This window comes from Oncorhynchus tshawytscha, linkage group LG07 (assembly GCF_018296145.1).
Source record: "Oncorhynchus tshawytscha isolate Ot180627B linkage group LG07, Otsh_v2.0, whole genome shotgun sequence".
NCBI lineage: Eukaryota > Metazoa > Chordata > Actinopteri > Salmoniformes > Salmonidae > Oncorhynchus > Oncorhynchus tshawytscha.
In genome coordinates this window covers 18,905,802-18,928,345 of record NC_056435.1, presented here as the reverse complement: position 1 = coordinate 18,928,345, position 22,544 = coordinate 18,905,802, and the positions used below count along the sequence as shown (strand labels likewise).

The window sequence follows — 22,544 nt, the reverse complement described above, 5'->3', positions numbered from 1 at the left end:
GATCTTGATAATTACAATAGGTAGCCTACACTAGAGAAATGTGAAATTTAAATGTAAATCTGCAAATATAGGCGATTGCCAACAGGACAATTGATAGCTACGACATTCCAATTAATAGTTAGTACTTTTAAGGATAATACTACAAAGTAAAGAGGTGTACATTAACATATATATTTATTGTTAGTGATAATTCAGTCAATTTATCGTGATAAGGATTTGTCTATCGCACAGATGTACACCTCACCAATTGTGTGGGAGCACTCAGTCCTCAGTACTAGAGAATATGAGGATGCAAATTACCTACTGAGAAACAAACATTTGAATTTGACACTTAAAAATGCCTTAATTGTTGAATACACTTGGTGTGGGTTTGAAGTTTGAGGATGAGCAGAGGCTAGCCTGGTGGGTAGGGAGTGACGTGCACACTAAAACACCGACTAAGCTAAGTAGCAAGACTCAGGTACTACGGTGTCAGTAATATCAGTCAGTGTATCGTCGCACACATCTTATGCTAACAGACAATTCCAATAGTTCATGTTCTTCCTTCTTCCTCTAGTTTAGTTCTAATGTAGTGGTGCGTCGGCCTACCTGTAGAAAGCGATGGATAAACAGACAGCCTGCTGTTGGGACCGTACAACACCATATGTTCTTATACCATCAGCATCCTTTAGCTCAACATCGAAATGTGCTTTTGAATCATGTGGAAATTCTCAATGCATGACTTATCTAAAATGGTGACATTGGATTTCATCAGGTTTCTCAGGTTTATTATACACAGATGATTCACATCCTTGCACTAATTTGTGTTACTTTGTCTGTTTGATCCCTTTGTTTGAGCGTTGTTTGAAAAGCCTCTCAAATCAAATTTTATTGGTCACATACAAGTGTTTAGCAGATGTTTTTGCAGGTGTAGTGAAATGTGCGTGTTTCTAGCTCCGCCAGTGCAATAATATCTTACAAGTAATATCTGACAATTTCACAACAAATACACACAAATCTAAGTAAAGGAATTAAGAACATATAAATAATGGACGAACAATGTCAGAGAGGCATTGTAGAATAGAAGAGTATATACACACACATGAGTAATGCAAAATATGTCAACATTATTAACGTGACTAGTGTTCCATTTATTAAAAGTGGCCAGTGATTTCAAGTCTACATACAGTTGAAGTTGAAAGTTTACATCCACTTAGGTTAGTCATTAACTCGTTTTTCAACCACTCCACAAATTTCTTGTTAACAAACTATAGTTTTGGCAAGTCAGTTAGGACATCTACTTTGTGCATGACAAGTAATTTTTAAAACAATTGTTTACAGACAGATTATTTCACTGTATCATAATTCCAGTTGGTCAGAAGTGTAAATACACGGAGTTGACTGCCTTTAGCTTCACTAGGGTAGGGGACAGCATTCGGAATTTTGGATGAAAAGCGTGCCCAAATTAAACGGCCTGCTACTCAGGCCCAGAAGATAGGATATGCATATAATTAATAGATTTGGAGTTAAAATAATGTCTGAGTATAACAGAACTGATTAGGCAGGCGAAAACCCGAGGAAAATCCAACCAGGAAGTACTATTATTTTGAAAGGCCGTTTTTCCATTGAAAGCCTATCCACCATACAAAGACTCAGTTCACGAGCTCTATGGCTTCTTCAACATGTGACCAGTCTTTAGGCATCGTTTCAGGCTTTTACTCTGAAAAATGAGGGAGATACAGCACTCTCAATCAGTGGCCTGTGGAAATTTCCATTCATCAGCCATGAGTCTGATCGTGAACACGCCTTTCTTGTTTCTCCTTTCCTATTGACAAAGCTTTTGTCCATTTGAAATATTGATTATTTATGACAAAAACAACCAGAGGATTGATTTTAAACATCGTTTGGCATGTTTCTATTAACTTAGTTATTTTTAAAAACTTTGTCTGGAATAAGTGCACGCGCCTTCTGCATTCGGATTACTGGACAAAAACGCACAAACGAAAAGGAGTTTTTTGGTTATAAAGAGGACATTATCGAACACTTGTCTATTACGGAGACCTGGGAGTGCCACCAGATGAAAATCAAAAGGTAAGTGATTAATTTTAATGCTATTTCTGACTTTGAATCCTCTGCTTGCTTGGAAAATGGCTGTATGGGTTGCTGTGGCAAGGAGCTGACCTAACAATCGCAAAGTGTGCTTTCGCCGGAAAGCATTTTTGAAATCTGACTCAGCGGTTGCATTAAGGAGAAGTTTATCTATAATTCCATGCTTAACACTTGTATCATTTATCAAAGTTTATGATGAGTATTACTGTTATTTGATGTGACTCTATGCAATTTGTTTGTTTGAGACGATGCATGTCTGACCATAACGCTCCAGTGTAAACTGAGATTTTTGGATAGAAATATCAACTTTATCGAAAAAAAACATACGTGTATTGTGTAACGTGAATTCCTATGAGTGCCATTTGATGAAGATCGAAGGTTAGTGATTACATTTTCTCTATGGTGAATAATACCTGTATGTTTGAGGAATTTTAATTATGGGATTTCTGATGTTTTGAATTTGGCGCCCTGCAATTTCACTGGCTGTTGTCGAGGTGGGATGCTAGCGTCCCACTTGTACCAGAGAGGTTAAACAGCTTGGAAAATTCCAGAAAATGTAATGACTTTAGAAGCTTCTCATAGGCTAGTTGACAACATTTGAGTCAATTGGAGGTGTACCTGTGGATGTATTTCGAGGCCTACCTTCAAATTCAGTGCTTGACTCTTTGCTTGACATCATGGGAAAATGAAAAGGAATCTGCCAAGACCTCAGAAAAAAAAATTGTAGACCTCCACAAGTCTGGTTCATCCTTGGGAGCAATTTCCAAACGCCTGAAGGTACAACATTCATCTGTACAAACAATAGTAAGCAAGTAAAAACACCATGGGACAGCCGCCATACCGCTCAGTAAAGAGACGCGTTCTGTATTTTGGTGCGAAAGGTCAAATCAATCCCTGAACAACAGCAAAGGACCTTGTGAAGATGGAGGAAACGGATACAAAAGTATCTATATCCACAGTAAAACGAGGCCAATATCGATATAACCTGAAAGGCCGCTCAGCAAGGAATAAGCCACGGCTCTAAAACCCCCATAAAAATAAGACTACGGTTTGCAACTGCACATGGGGACAAAGATCATACTTTTTGGAGAAATGTCCTCTGGTATGATGAAACAGAAATACAACTGTTTGGCCATAATGACCATTGTTATGTTTGGAGGACGAAGGGGGTGGCTTGCAAGCCAAAGAACACCATCCCAAGCGTGAAGAACGGTGGTGGCAGCATCATGTTGTGGGGGTGCTTTGCTGCAGGAGGGACTGGTGCACTTCACAAAATAGATGGCGTCAAGAGGAGGGACAATTATGTGGATATATTGAAGCAAGTGTCAGGAAGTTAAAGCTTGGTCACAAATGGGTCTTCCAAATGGACAATGACCCCAAGCATACTTCCAAAGTTGTGGAAAAAGGGCTTAAGGACAACAAAGTCAAGGTATTGGAGTGGGCATCACAAAGCCCTGACCTCAATCCTATAGAAGATGGTGTGGGCAGAACTGAAAAGGTGTGTGTGACCAAGGAGGCCTACAAACCTGGCTCAGTTACAGTACATCAGCTCTGTCAGGAGGAATTGGCTAAAATTCACCCAACTTATTGTGGGAAGCTTGTGGAATGCTACCTGAAACATTTGACCCAAGTTAAACAATTTAAAGGCAATGCTACCAAATACTAATTGAGTGTATGTAAACTTCTGACCCACTGGGAATGTGATGAAAGAAATAAAAGCTGAAATAAATCTCTACTATTATTCTGACATTTCACATTCTTAAAATAAAAGTGGTGATCCTAACAGATCTAAAATAGGGTATTTTTTACCAGGATTAAATGACAGGAATTGTGAAACTGAGTTTAAATGTATTTGGCTAAGGTGTATGTAAACTTCTGACTTAAACTGTGTATAGGCAGCAGCCGCTCTGTGGTAGTGATGGCTAATTAACAGTCTGATGGCTTTGAGATAGAAGCTGTTTTTCCAGTCTCTTGGTCCCAGCTTTGATGCACCTGTACTGACCTCACCTTCTGGATGATAACGGGGTGAACAGGCAGTGGCTCGGTGGTTGTTGTCCTTGATATTTTTGGCCTTCCTGTGACAGCGGGTGCTGTAGGTGTCCTTGAGGGCAGGTAGTTTGCCCCCGGTGATGCGTTGGGCAGACCGCACCACCCTCTGGAGAGCCTTGCGGTTGCAGGCGGTGCAATACCAGGCAGTGATACAGCCCGACAGCATGCTCTCATCTGTAAAAGTGTGTGAGGGTTTTAGGTGACAAGCTAAATATCTTCAGCCTCCTGAGGTTGAAGAGGCGCTGTTGCGCCTTCACTACACTGTGTGGGTGGACCATTTCAGTTTGTCAATGATGTGTACGCCAAGGAACTTGAAGCTTTCCACATTCTACACTACTGTCCTGTTGATGTGGATAGTGGGGTGCTGCTCCCTCTGCTGTTTCCTTAAGTCCACGATCATCTCCTGTTTTGTTGACGTTGAGGATATTTTCCTGGCAACACACTCCCAGAGCCCTCACGTCATTGTTGGTATTCAATGAATACCACTGTTGTGTCTGTAAACTAATGATTGGAGTTGGAGGCGTGCGTGGCCATGCAGTCATGGGTGAACAGGGAGTACAGGAGGGGGCTGGGCACGCACGCTTGTGGGGCCCCAGGGTTGAGGATTAGCGAAGTGGAGGTGTTGTTTCCTAACTTCACCACCTGGGGTGGCCCGTCAGTAAGTCCAGGACCCAGTTGCACAGGTTGGGGTACAGACCCAGGGCATCGAGCTTATGGTGAGCTTGGAGGATAATATGGTGGTGAATGCAGAGCTATGGAATGAACAACATTCTTACAAAGGTATTCCCCTTGTCCAGATGGGATAGCGCAATGTGCATTGAGATGGCGTTCTATTGGGGTGGTAAGCAAATTGGAGTGTCAGGTAAGGTAGAGGTGATATGATCCTTGACGAGTCTCTCAAAGCACTTCATGATGACAGAAGCGAGAGTCATTTAGTTCAGTTACCTTTGCTTTCTTGGATACAGGAACATAGGTGGACATCTTGAAGCATGTGGGGACAGCAGACTGAGATTGAATATGCCCATAAACACAACAGCCAGCTGGTCTGTGCATGCTCGGAGGACGCGGCTAAGGATGCCGTCTGAGCCAGCAGCCTTGCGAGGGTTAAATATCTTACTCACATCGGCCACGGAGGAGAGCCCACAGTCCTTGGTAGCGGGCCTCTGATGAGTTCGATGGGGAAAACGCTGTCATAATGTATATTGTGGCATACTTGCTCTAGTGTAGTGCAAGTTGGCAGACAGACACCAAGTCGACAACACCCTTCTTTAACATTGGGGCTGTAGTGAGAAAGGAATGAGCACATGTCCAAGAAATGCCCTCCAGATGGTGTATGAAAGCATTTGAAGTGACAACTTAACTAATTCCCAATGTTGCAACTGTCTGCAAAACACATGGAAAAATACACAGTATGGGATACAGAGCTTGACAACGGGAGGTTTCTCTTACAATAGCCCCACAACAGGGTGGGTGAAATTAGAGCCAGCCCCCTCTTCCAAAAGGGGGAGGAGTCGAGTGTAAACCACAAGGGTTTGGTGCTGGATTAGGGGAGGCCTGATTTGGGTGTGTCTGCAACTGTGGGGGCAGGAAAACAGCGCAGGACGGAACAGGTTGGTAAAGTAATGCTTTGACTGCAACCTGGCAACAGGTGATGAGTGCATAGTTAACGAGAGGAAAGATGGAGAAAGAGGAGATGCCGATTCCTTCATAAAGGTTGCACATGTCCTAACACCTAGGACCTAGGCAGTGAGGTGTATGGCCAAGCCTTGTTATTGGGGGGAAGCTAAGCACTTCATCCAACTGGCATACATCAACATTACTCAGTCAGACAAGCCCTGGGGCACGATGGGTGTAGCCCTGCACTTGGAGCAGTTGGGGAGGGGATAGGCTACACCACTCACACCTGAGTCACGCTGCACAATAGCATAGGAATGGTACCTGCAGCACAGTCCAGACATGTCAGGTCCTGTGTCTAAATTGAGAGTGGTGGTGGAGAATAAAGATACTGCAACAAGAGATGTGTTGCATTTGAAATGTTAAGGGTTCAAGTAACTTTTAGCAGTATTTAAAGCTACATTGGACTCTTAAAATGGTTTAATACTGAGACGCAAATAGTTATACAAGACCCTTTATCAGTCCTGCAATTAGACAATTAAATGAATCATTTTCTATTCAGATCTGCCAGTCAAGCTTTAAGAGCGAGGCACCTCTTGTTCCAGTCAGTGTGAACTGTGATCAAATAAGTCGTGGGCCAGGTTCTGTGTGTCATTCTTCATTCACTCCCAGATGCATATTCTGTGAGTCAAATTGAATAGCCCTGACATTTCTTAAATAAGCCTCTCCATAGAGCATAAATATACATGTATTACCTTCGGGACACAATTCACAATTACATAAATATTCACAATTACATAAATATATTAAACACAAATAGGTTACAAATAATACTTGCATTAGTGAAACCAAATACTCCCAAGGTTGTCTATATTGAATCCTAGTTTGGGAAACACAATTATGGTACTTCAGAGTGGTTATATAAAACATAGCCAGGCTTAAAAAAAATTGGTAAAATCAGTTTTTGAACCATAACACTCAAGTCATACAGACAAAAATGAACAATGGGTTTTTACTGACTTGTGCTTGACGTGTCCTCCATTTAAACATTTTCTCAATTGTTCCCTGAGGTATTAACAGTGATAAGGGGCTGGGCTGATATGGATTGAGGGGTAATAACAGAGGATGAGTCCCAAATGGCTCCCTATTCCCTACATATTCAAGCATGTCTCAAAATAAGTCTATAAAATATTGCAGCACTACAATTACAACTAAATACTTGTGTCTTTATAAAAATAATTCCCTCCAGGTGCTCGAAAATAAAGTGAGTTTCAAAACTGACTCTGGGCAGTTCTGGGATGACAGAACCACTGCAAATAAATAAAATGTAAAAAAGCTAAATTAGGCTAATGCAACAGACGTGCCCATTCATCTTAACATTTTCATAGTTTAATTTCTTCATTATAAGCTCAACAATGGGCACATGGCTGTAGGCTACGTGTGAATGTTCCAAAATGCAATTAGCAGGAAAAAAATTCAAAAGCGCACCGCAGGCACGAGCGGTTTAATGTGACAGAGATTAAATCTTCCCTGTCTTTTGAAAGGATATTTTAAAGACGCACCAACTAGCATGGGTTACTAACAGGACAACGATTATGCCTTTGGCTGCTGGACAATAAGATAGTGGATTTGAAAATCACTAGAACATGAGAAAATATGCCAAAATTCTGCTTTAGTTATTTTAATGTTGTTTCGATCGAGGCCTTTTGGGCCTTCATTTGAAATCACTAAATGTCTCCCTCAGTCATTTTATGTAGATACGTTTTTAAAAGAGGCAACAAAAAAAAGTCACTTGAGTGCATGTGGCCTAGTTCTTTAGGACATGACTCAGGAGAACAATCTCCTGGCCGTAATGCACCATCTCACCCATTTACGTAAGATTTGTGAAAGGGTCCAAATGAAAAGGGTATGTTCAAGAAATCAACTTATTCCAAGGAAAGAAAACGTTTCCAACAATTTAATTTCTTTCCAATTTCCTTCGTCATATCGCCATAAGGCATAGAGAGAGCATTTCTGTCAGTGTGTTCAACACAGCATTTCATTCGCGCAGCCCTGGCCTAACCAATATTACGAGACATGCAAGACTGAGCTGCGACAGAAGGGAGAGGTAGGCTAGTCTGTAGCTCCAACCATATTTTCCCCTCAAACTGTTCCTTTCTTTTTCATACAAGATTCATGTCGGTAAAAAAAAGCTAATTGTATTTTTTTTAAAGTGGAATTGCATTTTCTCCTGCGTGGGTACACATCTACACTACATAGTCAGAAGTATGTGGACACCCATTCAAATGAGTGGATTTGTCTATTTCAGCCACACCCGTTTCTGACAGGTGTATAAAATCGAGCACAGCCATGCAATCTCCATAGACAACCATTGGCAGTAGAATGGCCCGTAATGAAGAGCTCCGTGACTTTCAACGTGGCACAGTCATAGGATGCCACCTTTCTAACAAGTAAGTTTGTCAAATTTCTGCCCTGCTAGAGCAGTTTCGGGTCAACTGTAAGTGCCGTTACTGTGAAGTGTAAAAGTCTCGGAGCAACAACTGTTCAGCCACGAAGTGGCAGGCAACACAAGCACACAGAACGGGGAAAAAAAGAGTCTGTCCTCGTTTACAACACTCAGTACCGAGTTCCAAACTGACTCCGGAAGCAACGTCCGCCAAAGAACTGTTCATTGAGAATCTTCATGAATTGGGTATCCATGGCTGAGCAGCTGTACACAAGCCTAAGGTTGCAAGCATCGACTGGAGTGTTGGAAAGCTTGTCGCTATTGGTCGCTGGAGCACTGGAAACGCATTCTCTGGAGTGATGAATCACACTTCGCCATCTGGCAGTCCAACGGACAAATCTGGGGTCGGAGGAGGAATAATGGTCTGGGGCTGTTATTCATGGTTCGGGTAGGCCCCTTAGTTCCAGTGAAGAAAAATCTTAACGCAACAGCATATGATGACATTCTAGACGATTCTGTGCTTCCAACTTTGTGTCAACAGTTTGGGGAAGGTCCTTTTCTGTTTCACTATGACAATGCCACAATGCACAAAGTTCGGTCCATACATAAATGGTTTGTCGATCGGTGTGGAAGAACTTGACTAGGTTGCTGAGCCCTGACCTCAACTCCATTTAACAAGTTTGGGATGAATTGGAACGCCGACTGTGACCCAGGCCTAACACCCCAACATCAATCCCTGACCTCACTAATGCTCGTGGCTGAATGGAAGCAAGTCCTCGCAGCAATGTTCCAAAATCTAGTGGAAAGCCTTCCCAGAAGAGTGGAGGCTGTTATAGCAGCAAACGGGGGAGCAACTCAATATTAATGCCCATGATTTTGGAATGAGGTGTTAACGTGCAGGTGTTCACACTGGAAATGATCTCAAATGAGCACAAGAAATGCAGAACGTTTAAATTAACTGTATAAAACAATCAGAATGGAGAAAGACCCATTAAAATGACTTAGAATGTATGTGCTGCCACCCTAGGGTCACACACACACACTACTCAAAGCAAATGTAGAACTTATTTTTCAATAACAAAATACTGTCCACTTTTTTTATTTTTTATTCCGTGGTATGATGTTTTGACCATATCGCCCAGCCATAACAGCCGCTGCTAAGCTAAATAAATAGGGAAAATACTCAGCCATAAGAACTTGAAGTGTGACCTGGCTGGAAGAGACCCGATGTGTTTCCTTTTGAAGAAGGCAACCAAAGTAAATTGAAAACCAAACTATGAGACTGCACATGGCCACAATCACTTTGAAGCAAAATCTTCGATGGGTAGATCCCGATTCAGGGGGCATCTTCAATGGAAGACGGAATTAACGTAAGCTAATTCTAAATAAAACTTAGCATCATCAGCAAAGCACAATTACACCTCCTCCTCCATGCATCATGGTGGGAACCACACATTGTGGAGCTCATCCGTACACACACTCTGCGTCTCACAAAATGTGAACTTATTTGCCTACCATCAGACATTCCTTGTCTGTCCCCTGGTCGACATCTAAAATGGCACGCTACACCCGATTAATTATAGTGCACAAATTTTGATCAGGGCCCACAGGGCTGTTTACAGGTAGTGCACTTGATAAGGAATAGGGTGCCATTGTGGATACACATCACCAGGTTGACCTGACACGACACTTAGGTGTGGCAAGGAAGTGATTTGGATATTTAGTATGAGATTATCAGGTCCAGCACCTGTGACAGACACATCTCAGAGGACAGAGACACTGAATCAACTAGCTAGATAGATATCTAAAAAAAATATTATACTTCATTTTGAATTTGAATCTCAATTGATATAGATTGATCTAGCGTGTAAACTAAAACAAGATTTTAAAAAATATTTAAGCTGAATATTAACAATTTATGAAGATGGACACATCTTGATATTTTGTCATGTTTACAAAGTATCTCTAGTGCATATAGTATCTACAAAAGAGTGTGAGACATCTTTCTTAATTTAGCTTTATCAGGTGTTTTTTGTATGCTTTGTGATTCTAACTAGGCTGCCCACCTAGTTGACGGCACTCAGCGTTTCACATATTTTTCAAACGGTAAAAACATGTCTTTAACAGAGTAATACCTAACACCCTATTGGAGTGGTTACATAATTATTTTATGTGCATATACAGTTGAAGTCAGAATTTTACATACACCTTAGCCAAATACATTTAAACTCAGTTTCACAATTCCTGACATTTAATCCTAGTAAAAATTCCCCATTTTAGGTCAGTTAGGATCACCACTTTATTTTAAGAATGTGAAATGTCAGAATAATAGTAGAGTGATTTATTTTAGCTTTTATTTATTTCATCACATCCCCAGTGGGTCAGAAGTTTACAAACAATTTAAAGGCAATACTAATTGAGTGTAACTTGGGTCAAACAGTTTGGGTAGCATTCCACAAGCTTCCCACAATAAGCTGGGTGAATTTTGGCCCATTCCTTCTGAGAGAGCTGGTATAACGGAGTCAGGTTTTAGGCCTCCTTGCTTGCACATGCTTTTTCAGTTCTGCCCACACATTTTCTATGGGATTGAGGTCAGGGCTTTGTGATGGCCACTCCAATACCTTGACTTTGTTATCTTTAAACCATTTTGCCACAACTTTGGAGGTATGCTTGGGGTCATTGTCCATTTGGAAGACCCATTTGCGACCAAGCTTTAACTTCCTGACTGATGTCTTGGTGTTTATACTTGCGTACTATTGTTTGTACAGATGAACGTGATACCTTCAGGCACTTGGAAATTGCTCCCAAGGAGGAACCAGACTTGTGGAGGTCTACAAGAGGCCCTGAGTTTGAAGGTAGACCTTGAAATACATCCACAGGTACACCTCCAATTGACTCAAATGATGTCAATTAGCCTATCAGAAACTTCTAAAGCCATGACATCATTTTCTGGAATTTTCCAAGCTGTTTAAAAAGGCACAGTCAACTTAGTGTATGTACACTTCTGACCCACTGGAATTGTGATATGGTGAATTATAAGTGAAATAATCTGTCTGTAAACAATTGTTGGAAAAATGACTTGTGTCATGCAAAGTAATGTCCTAACCGACTTGCCAAAACTATAGTTTGTTAACAAGAAATTTGTGGAGTGGTCGAAAAACGAGTTAATGACTAACCTAAGTGGATGTAAACTTCCGACTTCAACTGAAACATCTGAAATATTGTATGAAAGTAAACTAAGTGATGAAAAGTTGCAAATTGGGATATTATTTTTGGACGATATGTATCGTTTTTACAATATCGCAATTTTGTTTGTACCAAAATTTCCCTTCCTAACTTGTTCTCCGTATTTCTAAATAATGAGCAAATTTGTTTTCAGCACTTATGACTGATTAAAACTTCTCATATTTCTCTTGTCCCTCTGCAGCAGACATACGGTAAGCAGTATATAATCGCAATACATATAGAATCATGAGAATTGTGAGAGTCACAAAACATATCAGCACCAAAGCATTGTGAGATCGTATAGTGAGGTCCCTGGCAATTACCAGCCCTATAAAGTCATGTGAATAAATGGTTACAAGCAGTAAATGGGCAAAAGCGTCAGACAGTGGAAATGACCCAATGCAACCACATTAGCAAGCTAAAAAATAAGCTAGGTCGGCATCAGATTAGAGGGGCTGTGGAAGCTCCTGCTGTGTGCAAAACTAGATCAGGCTGAATATAGGCCTCTGGAAAAGGCCTGATGCAACTTCCTCATTATAGTCACCCCTACTTCCCCTAATAGGAACACCTTACTCCTTCCATATTTAACAGACTAAGTCCTGCAATTCACCGGTGTTTGTAGTGTTTTATGAAGTTATAATAAACATAATACATTTAAAATGTTCCTTTTTTACTATAAAGAGAATACATTTTTTTTATGTCATTGGTTTTATTTGACACCAACAGTGAAATCGAGCCTTCCATGCAAATGTGGTATACAGCAACCCTTCATCTAATTTCTTAATGAAAGACATTGCCCTCCTCCCCCTGTCTTCAGTTTGAACTGAGATATTCTTCAGCCCGCAAATAAGTCTGTCAAATACATCAACAACCTTCCAGGTAACGCTATCCCTGTCCAAATCAATCTTTATGACCGTAATTAACTATCGACATGGATTAAGCAGACTCGTATGAGTGTATAATAACTGAAAAACGGAATAATTGTTTTTTCTCAAGGCTCATCTGAGCGATTTCTCATGAGGCTGCCAACATTTCAGTTCCTGCGACATTGAGAGGCTTGTCAGTAGGGCATGGCAGGCTGGTAATGTGGTCTGGCTGGGATGGGGGTCAGTCAATGGAAAGGGGAATGGGCGGAAGGGATGTCCACTGTAGTCAAGAATTGTTCTCCAACTCCGTTTGGGGACAAACTTCCTCTCCTGGTAGCTTAGCTCCATCCTAAGGCACCGTCAAAAAAGGCGACAGACACTCCCACACACTTCACACTGAATGGACTTCGTCTGGTTTCCTGAACGGCCTGCCTGCCCGTCTTTCCTTTGAAAGGAGTGCGTGAGCTTTCCTCTCCAGTTCATGCCGAGTAGAATCATCCTCAGTAAACTCACTCCACATGGCCACTCTCCATGGACTGCCCTAAACAGTCTGCACCACCTGAAAAGAGGCATGTTACTTAAGCCAAAACAGCACACCGCTGAGAGGCCAGGCTTGAGCAGTTGTAAAATCCTCCTCCTCTGATGGTGGACGAGCGTTTGATGGTTGTGGTTGTTTTTGTACAAAATGGACTCCTTGTGTGCGTCACGCAGTGCTGTTTAGGCACAGGTCACAATAATAGATACAAGCTGTGAGCTCATGCTCCAGGTGGGGCCAATGCCTGTAGAAACATGACCCAGCTTTTCCTGCACCACTCCAATGCAAAGTGGTTTCAAATGGATCAAATTCAAATTGACCAGACTCAAAAAAAAAAAGAAAGACAGGTCAGACCTCATTTATTCCACCCTACCCGTGAGCCATCTTCAGTTTGATAAGTCTCTGGTGGTGCAACTGCCGGTATAGCTGGAGCGCATTATTCAATGGAAACCTTGTAAAACACATGTAATTAACTTCTGCTCTGTTCATAAGTAGCTGCCTAGCTAGACACCTTTGACTCTGGAGATAAAACTGGCACAGCCATCGTGGGAGGACAATGTCACAAAATGTATTACGAAATGAATCCCAATTTGTTGATAACCTTTGTGGCACACTGGGGCGGCAGGTAGCCTAGTGGTTAGAGCGTTGGACTAAAAACCGAAAGGTTGCTAGATTGAATCCCCGAGCTGACAAGGTAAAAATCTGTCGTTCTGCCCCTGAACAAGGCAGTTAACACCTTGTTGCTAGGCCATCATTGAAAATAACTTTGTTCTTAACTGACTTGCCTGGTTAAATAAAAGGTAAAAGCCATGTAGTTCACCAGTAGCCTCCTTGTCCAACAATGCCAAATTCTCACCAGCACTTTCACACATTAGCAACGTGTTCTGTGTGGGTTGGTGGGCAAACCAAGCCGTGTTCTGTCTCGCTCTTAAACACATCCCAGAATAACTGGTGCCCACATCTCACCACTGCACAAAAGCACTCAGTGTCTCTCAGCACAAGAGTGGGGCTCTGTTCACACCTACTCAGTTTACTCAGACGCCCCCTCCTCGCAGCGGTCTGCTGCTGTGGTGGGCCACTGGACTGTGTTGTGCTGTGTTCCAGACAGGTCTCAGTGCTTTGACTAGTTAAGATTCCACCTAAGGTAAAAGTAGAATATATCCTGGGGACAGCCCTCCATACAACTCTATTCACACACTTATTTTGGGTCAGAACAATCCAACAATGCTCTTCATGTTTTAGCTTTTCCTTTTATTAACTTCAAATCATACTATGCTCCTTCAAGTCTAAAACTGTAGATCACTACATTTTTCAGCTGATTCGGTTTGAATTAGTAGCTCTGACAGAACCTCCCTTGTCTTGTGGATCGCTGTTGCGAGTCTTGTGATGTTTGATGCACTGGAGAAAGAGTCTGCCTCATACAACACGTTTAAAAAATAAATAAATGCATCCTCATGGTAACCAGTCATGAGGATCCACAGATTAGTCAGATCATGCTGTTGACAACAGCATAATATTGAGCCTCTTACATTAACAGATTTCACAAATGATTCTAAACCCCCAAGTAAAAATAGAGCAATCTAAACATTTATCTGTTCTGAGGCAACCACAGAATACAAGGTCAAAAAGGAGCAATGCACATTTTATACAGCCAGCTCAATTTTTATAAGACATGTTTCCCCTGAGTGCAATACTATTACATTGTTAGTGTGTCACGAGTCAACTGATCACGCAAAGGTAAGACGTGAAGCCCGCACTGTCGAAACCTAGCATAGAAACTTGGGGAAGCCAAAATACTAGTTATTGATGGAGTAGTACTGAGGAATGGACTGGCAACTTAGAAAATTAAAAAAACGGGGCTGGAAATCCCTAATAACCCAAAACAAATTTCCCTGTAGCTCACAAGAGGGAAATGTGCAGCGAAATCAAAGACTGTTTGAACATGTGCTGTCATCACCACTAAGGAGACCGAGGGCTGTGCTCCCACCACACTCTTCCCATTCAGATACACAGACATCTCCCCCTCTCTCCTTCCCTTTGTTTAGAATATATACATTTCCCCTTTTCTAAACGGATTTCCATGAGCTCAATGCTGGGAGCGGGGAGGGGGCATGTGGCAGTGCAAATTTGCTTATAGAAAGCACGTGTCACAGGAATATTTAACAGACGCAGGAACTCTAAACACTTCGTCAAAATGTTCCCAGTGATAAATATAGCCTAGTCCTCAAGTCATGTTGCGAATAACAGGTTGGACGTCAGTCAACGTACTGCCTTTTCCCAGACAAATTGTTATTTTTTTTTTAAACATATGAGGCACTGGGGAGTATATGTTATACCACCCTGCATACCACAGCTGGCTTGCTTCTGAAGCTGAGCAAAGTTGGTCCTGGTCAGTCCCTGGACGGGAGACCAGATGCTGCTGGTAGTGGTGTTGGAGGGCCAGTAAGCAGGCACTTTTTCCTCTGGTCTAAAAAAATATCCCAATGCCCCAGGGCAGTGATTGGGGACATTGCCCTGTGTAGGGTGCTGTATTTCGGATGGGACGTTAAACAGGTGTCCTGACTGGTCACTAAAGATAGTATGGCACTTATGGTAAGAGTAGGGGTGTTAACCCTGGTGTCCTGACTAAAGTCCCAATTTGACCTTAATGCCACCTAATCATCCCCAGCTTACAAATGGCTCATTCCTCCCCCCTCCCCCCTGTAACTATTCCCCAGGTCGTTGCTGTAAATGAGAATGCTTTCTCAGTCAACTTACCTGGTAAAATATGGGTAAAAAATAAAAAATAAATGTCAGCTAAAAACAAGCCTACATTGTAACAATGTGATGCAGTACTTTCACAAAGTGAGATTGAAAAACATCACCCTCTATTAAGAATGTCATGATGCATAAGTACAGAGGCTTGAATAACCAATGTGGTTAAACAAGAGACAAAAACAAAAGTGATTGCACTATCAAAACGATTTCAAATGTACAGTACCAGTCAAATGTTTGGACACACCTACTCATTTCGAGTGGCGCAGCGGTCTATGGCACTGCATCTCAGTGCAAGAGGTGTCACTGCAGTCCCTGGTTCAAATCCAGGCAGCATCACATCTGGCCATCATTGGGAGTCTGATAGGGCGGCGCACAATTGGCCCAGTGTCATCCAGGTTTGGTCAGGGTAGGCAGTCATTGTAAATAAGAATTTGTTCTTTATTTAACTAAGGCAAGTCAGTTAAGATTACATTTTTACTTTCTACATTGTGGAATACAAGTGAAGACATCAAAACTATGAAATAACACACATGGAGTCATGTCGTAATCAAAAAAAAAGTGTTTAACAAATCAAAATATATCTTCAAAGTAGCCACCCTTTGCCATGACAGCTTCGCACACTGTTGGCATTCTCTCAACCAGCTTCATGAAGTAGTCACATGGAATGCATTTCAATTAACAGATATGCCCTGTTCAAAGTTCATTTCTGGAATTTCTTAATGTGTTTGAGCCAATCAGTTGTGTTGTGACAAGGTAGGGGTGGTATACAGAAGATATCCCTATTTGGTAAAATCCCAAGTCCATATTATGCCAAGAACAGTTCAAATAAGCAAAGAGAAACAACAGTCCCTCACTACTTTAAGACATGAAGGTCATTCAATATGGAAAATTTCAAGAACTTGTTTCAAGAAAAGTTTCTTCAAGTGCAGTTGCAAAAACCATCAAGCGCTATGATGAAACTGGCTCTCAGGAGGAATGCCACAGGGAAGGAAGACCCAGAGTCTGCTACAGAGGATTATTTCACTAGAGAGTTACCAGCCTCAGTAATTGCAGCCCAAATAACAGACATATCAAAATCAACTGTTCAGAGGAGACCGCGTGAAAAATCAGGCCTCCATGGTCAAATTGCTGCAATGAAACCACTACTAAAAAGGACACCAATAAGAAGACTCCAAATTGTCTTTGTGAGACCCCGAGTAGGTGAACGGATGATCTCCGCATGTGTGGTTCCCAACGTGAAGCATGGAGAAGGTGGTGTTAATGTGTGGGGGTGCTTTGCTGGTGACACTGTGTGATTTATTTAGAATTCAAGGCGCACTTAACCAGCATGGCTACCACAGCATTCTGCAGCAATACATCATCCCATCTGGTTTCTGCTTAGTGGGACTATAATTTGTTTTTCAACAGGACAATGACCCAACACACCTCCAGGTTGTGTAAGGGTTATTTGACCAAGAAGGAGATTGGAGTGCTGCATCAGATGACCTGGTCTCAATCCCCCAACCCAATTGAGATGGTTTGGGATGAGTTGGACCGCAGAGTGAAGGCAAAGCAGCCAACAAGCGCTCAGCATATGTGGGAACTTATTCAAGAATTATTCCAGGTGAAGCTGGTTGAGAGAATGCCAAGAGTGTGCAAAGCAGTCATCAAGGCAAAGGGTGGCTACTAAAATCTAAAAAATACATTTAGATTTGTTTAACACTTTTTTGGTTACTACATGACTCCATGTGTGTTATTTCATAGTTTTGATGTCTTCACTATTCTAAAATGTAGAAAATAGTACAAATAAAGCAAAACCCCTGAATGAGTAGGTGTCCAAACTGGTACTGAATATAACATTTCAGACCAAAAAAAATTGGTCAGGGGAGTGGGTCAGAGCTGAAGGTGAGACTTTGTGGGTCACCACACACAAGCACGACCAGCACACAAAGACACCTGTGTGCACACACAGCGACTCAAACCCAGTCAGGAAAGTGTCCAGTGGTGTCTGCTGTGGCAGAGGGGACAGCTGGCTCTCAGAGAAGATAATCTGTGCCCCCCCCTCCCCTACATCCATCATTATACAGCTGAGTGAGTGAAGTGGGATGCAAGGAGGGGGATCTGGGGTGTCAGCTGCCAGGCCAGTCTCTCCCCAAACAGGTGCATCAACAAGACACCCCACTCTCCCCTTCCACCCACGCCCACTTTGGAATGTGCCGCTTCCACCGAGTGCATAACACTAAATAAGCTACCCCTCTCTTTAGAATACAAATGCATACTAAAAACAGACTCCACCAACACCTGTGATACCAGACACTGTCACATTGCATTACCTGTGTTACAGTTTTACACGCAACTTTGTTTTACCTTTTATGCAGGCATCTACATAAATACCGAACTCAATATAACAGTGCTATCCCTGAATCATTTGATTTCCGTTGTGCATGAAACGAAGTGACAGGAGCAGTGCTTTCCCTTTATAGAACAGCCCAGTGATTTAAAAAAATTTAACTAGGCAAGTCAGTTAAGAACAAATTCTTATTGACAATGACTGCCTACCCCAGCCAATCCCTAACCCTGATGACGCTGGGTCAATTGTGCACCGCCCGACTGATAAAGGCATTTCCATGGTAAATCAAAGTGTTGCGTTATAAAGTATGTCTTGGCGTCACACTGTTTATCATGCTGTGTAACAGACATGAATAATGGCCTTCGAGCTGACTGGCATTCTGCCCAGAGGGAAGACCTTTACAAATGAAGGGAACTGGGTCACATGGAACTGGGTCACATGGAAATTTACAATGAAAATGATGTAAATCAGAGATTGGCTGAGTGAGAGGTTTAATTTATTTGAGGCAACAAATTACACAGGTGTTTGTGTGTTATAACTTCAAATGCTTATTCAATCTGAGGTTGTCTTCAAAAACGCTTATGCGTGAGACTGCACTGATTCAGTTATCCTCAAGAAATTAAATGTTGTATCAAGGTTTCTCTCACATATCATGTGTGAGATATTTTTATCTGAGGGGATTCTGCAATTACTGTGTCCAAAATACCAAAGTCGACTGCACTTTTATTACGTTTGTCAGGCAGGATCAATATCGGTTGATTGAGTGGAGTCAGTAGTAGACCCCATCCGATATAGGATGGGTCGGATACAGATTTTAGGGAGCCAAAAGTCACTGATAGGATTTTTAGAGTTCTCTTAAGGCAGTAATAAAGGTTTGTTATCCTGTTACCCTCTTTATTAGCTTCCTGTACAAGGATTGGAGAGAAAGGGGAGTGTCTTAAATAGGATGTATATAACTGAAGTGAGAAATGTTTTGCTGTCCGATTACAGCTGTACAGAACCTTCGGGAAGAACTCAACTTGGTTATAAAGCTTCTCTAGAGCCCGTAGGTCATTTACTCTGAAAAATAAGAACCTAACAGTTGGAAAGAAAATATATATTTTTTTAAATGTATATGCACCACCAGTCAAAAGTTCAGACACACCTACTCATTCAAGGGTTTATTTATTTTTACATTGTAGAATAATAGTGAAGACATCAGAACTATGAAACGACACATATTGAGTCCTGTAGTAACCAAAAAAAGTGTTCTATCAAAATACAGTATATTTTAGATTATTCAAAGTAGTCACCCTTTACCTTGATGACAACTTTGCACACTCTTGGAATTCTCACCTGGAATGCCTTGTTAAAAGTTCATTTGTGGAATTTATTTTCTTAATGCGTTGGCTCAGTTGTGTTGGCTCAAATGTTACTAATGATGTGATACCACAGGGTTTTCCCCACCCCAGGACACCTGCTTCTGTTCTCTATATGTTATGCAAGTGTGCTGCACAAAAACCTGTCCCTGGTATTCACACCTGTACTCAATACAACACATTGAATTTAACTTCACACTTATTACTGTATAATAAATAGAAAAGGCTACTGAATTATTTTGGGGGGGGGGGATTTCCTCTTATCCAACCTGTGATTGGGCAGGAGGAATGTAGTAAAGAATATGAAATGCATAATGATCTTTCCATTGTGTCATAAGGTAAAAACACATTAGGCCTACATGAAACACTCCCTCTGTTCCTCCCTCTCCCACACCAACCCCCCCCCACACCACACCACCTCACCCTCCCTTTCCCCCCCACACCCCCTTTCCCACACAAACCCTTTCCCACACATCCCCTGTCAATACTTAAGTAAATAAGGTTTGCAAAAATGTATAAAACCTAATGTGTGTAGATTGAGTAGTATCATTTGTTTTCATGTAGTCCTTTTTAGAACAAGGCTGTAACATAAAATGTGGAAAAAGTCAAGGGGTCTGAATACCTTCCACGATTCACGTGGATGACCTATTTTGAGATCAAAATGGTGAATATCGCCGAAAGGTTATGAGTTTGCATCCCTGAGCCCCATCCATAGAGAACAATGGTGAAATGTGAGAGGGGGGGCCTCTGCACATGTTGTATAACAGCAATGATAATTTCATTAATAATGGATTGTGTCACTTGATCGCTAGGGAGAGAGGGGGGAGTTTGGTCACAGTATCACAACAGATAACCTACACCGATACTGTATTGTGCTTCAGAGCCATGTTCTTAACTGAAAGCACATGAGCCGAAAACAAGCGCACACACAAATTCCAAACAGTCCTGCAAATCCTCAGATGTCCTGCCCTATGGGCATTCTCAGCCAGTGAGTGGACCCATCCTCTGTTGCTCATCCGACAGCCCCGTTGTACTTCTTAGATGTACACAGAATCGCAGACAAATACTTAGTCAGTAGTAGCTTATTAAAGCACCATAGAGCAAAAAAATATATACAATTCGACTGACCTACTCTGCACCATATTGAAAGAGCAATTCATGCCACATGACAACAGTTGACTCCCCTTTCACAAACTAGAATTGTCTATGTCACCTACTGTGGCTTAAAGAAGCGATGAACAATAGATTCACATCTTTGCCTTTACCTCTTGTTCCAGTCGCCATATCTGCCACCTTCTGAAAGGCATCCAGGAAAGAGCTCGTGACGATGACGGTTGCCCTGAAAGATAAAACAAAAAAAGTAATGGAGAAACATTCAATTTAAACCACTCGTGTACACAATAAAACTAGCCTTAGAAGAAACCCTAGACAGGTTTCAGATAAGAATATGTTATTGCATCATCAGGCTTGAAATCAGTTCACTGTTTGCGTGAGCATACTGATTACAATCATTCCAGCTAACATTTTTAAGCATATTGTTTCTAAATCACAGAGTCAAAGAAAGTCCATCACTACTGGGGAGACAGTGACTGTTTCGATCACAAGACTCAAATCTCATTTAGGAAAACCCCTACAAGACTATGTCCTAGACCTACTGAATTTTCTTATTGCCCTTCAGATTTCAGTTTCTGGATTTAGAAATTCATAACATTGACTTTGAACTGAGATGTGTTCCCCTAGTGGGTTGGCTTGGGCAGTATACTGGGGTATTTTGAAATACCAACAGTATCATTTTAAATATACTGTAAAATTATTTTATATTCGTAAAAAGTACAGTTGAAGTCAGAAGTTTACATACTTAGGTTGGAGTCATTAAAACAAATCTTTCAACCACTCCACAAATGTCTTGTTAACAAACTACAGTTTTGGAAAGTCAGTTAGGACATTACTTTGTGCTTGTCACAAGTCATTTCTCCAACAATTGTTTAGACAGATTATTTCACTTATAATTCACCATACCATAATTCCAGTGGGTCAGAAGTGTACATACACTAAGTTGACTGTGCCTTTTAAACACCTTGGAAGGTTCCAGAAAATAATGTCATGGCCTTAGAAGCTTCTGATAGGCTAATTGACATCATTTGAGTCAATTGGAGGTGTACCTGTGGATGTATTTCCAGGCCTACCTTCAAACTCAGTGCCACTTTTCTTGACATCATGGGAAAATCAAAAGAAATCAGACAAGACATCAGAAAAATAAATGTAAACCTCCACAAGTCTGGTTCATCCTTAGGAGCAATTTCCAAATGCCTGAAGGTACCACGTTCATCTGTACAATAGTATGCAGGTATAAACACCATGGGACCACGCAGCTGTCATACCGCTCAGGAAGGAGACACGTTCTGTCTCCTAGAGATGAACGTACTTCGGTGCGAAAAGGTCAAATCAATCCCAAATCAATCCCAGAACAACAGGACCTTGTGAAGATGGTGGAGGAAACGGGTACAAAAGTATCTATATCCACAGTAAAACAAGTCCAATAGACCTAACTTGAAAGGCTGCTCAGCAAGAAATAAGCATCATGTTGTGGGGGTGCTTTGCTGGAGGAGAGACTGGTGCACTTCACAAAATAGATGGCAACATGAAAAAGGAAAAGTATGTGGATATATTGAAGCAACATCAAGACAGTTAGGAAGTTAAAGCTTGGTTAAAAATGAGTCTTCCAAAATGGACAATGACCCCAAGCATACTTCCAAAGTTGTGGCAAAATGGCTTAAGGACAACAAAGTCAAGGCATTGGAGTGGCCATTACAAAGCCCTGACCTCAATCTTATAGAAAATGTTTGGGCAGAACTGAAAAAGCATGTGCGAACAAGGAGGCCAACAAACCTGACTCAGTCACACCAGCTCTGTCAGGAGGAATGGGCCAAAATTCACCCAACATATTGTGGGAAGCTTGTGGAAGGCTACCTTAAACATTTGACCCAAGTTAACCTCTCTGGGATCGTTCGGGAAGCTAGCGTCCCACCTCGCCAACAGCCAGTGAAATTGCAGGGCGCCAAATTCAAAACAACAAATCTCCTAATTAAAATTCCTCAACCATACAAGTATTTTACACCAAAAGTAAACAGTGCCCCAGTGGCCTAATGGATAAGGCACTGGCCTCCTAAGCCAGGAATTGTGGGTTCAAGTCCCATCTGGCGTGGTTCAAACATAGTGGCGCATTGGAAGTGTGCTGGGTCCATAACTCAGAGGTTGATGGATCAAAACATTTTCT

At 41.7% G+C, this 22,544-nt stretch overlaps 1 protein-coding gene across 4 annotated transcripts in view; it reads right to left on the bottom strand.

The window, feature by feature from the left end:
- LOC112254111 (protein MTSS 2) overlaps positions 1-22,544 on the bottom strand; it is a 115,407-nt gene that overhangs the window by 68,844 nt on the left and 24,019 nt on the right. For all 4 annotated transcript variants that reach the window (XM_024426339.2, XM_024426342.2, XM_024426345.2 and 1 more), the window contains exon 3: positions 20,533-20,606. In XM_024426339.2, coding sequence (XP_024282107.1) covers positions 20,533-20,606 — 74 coding nt within the window. The remainder of the gene's footprint in view (positions 1-20,532; positions 20,607-22,544) is intronic.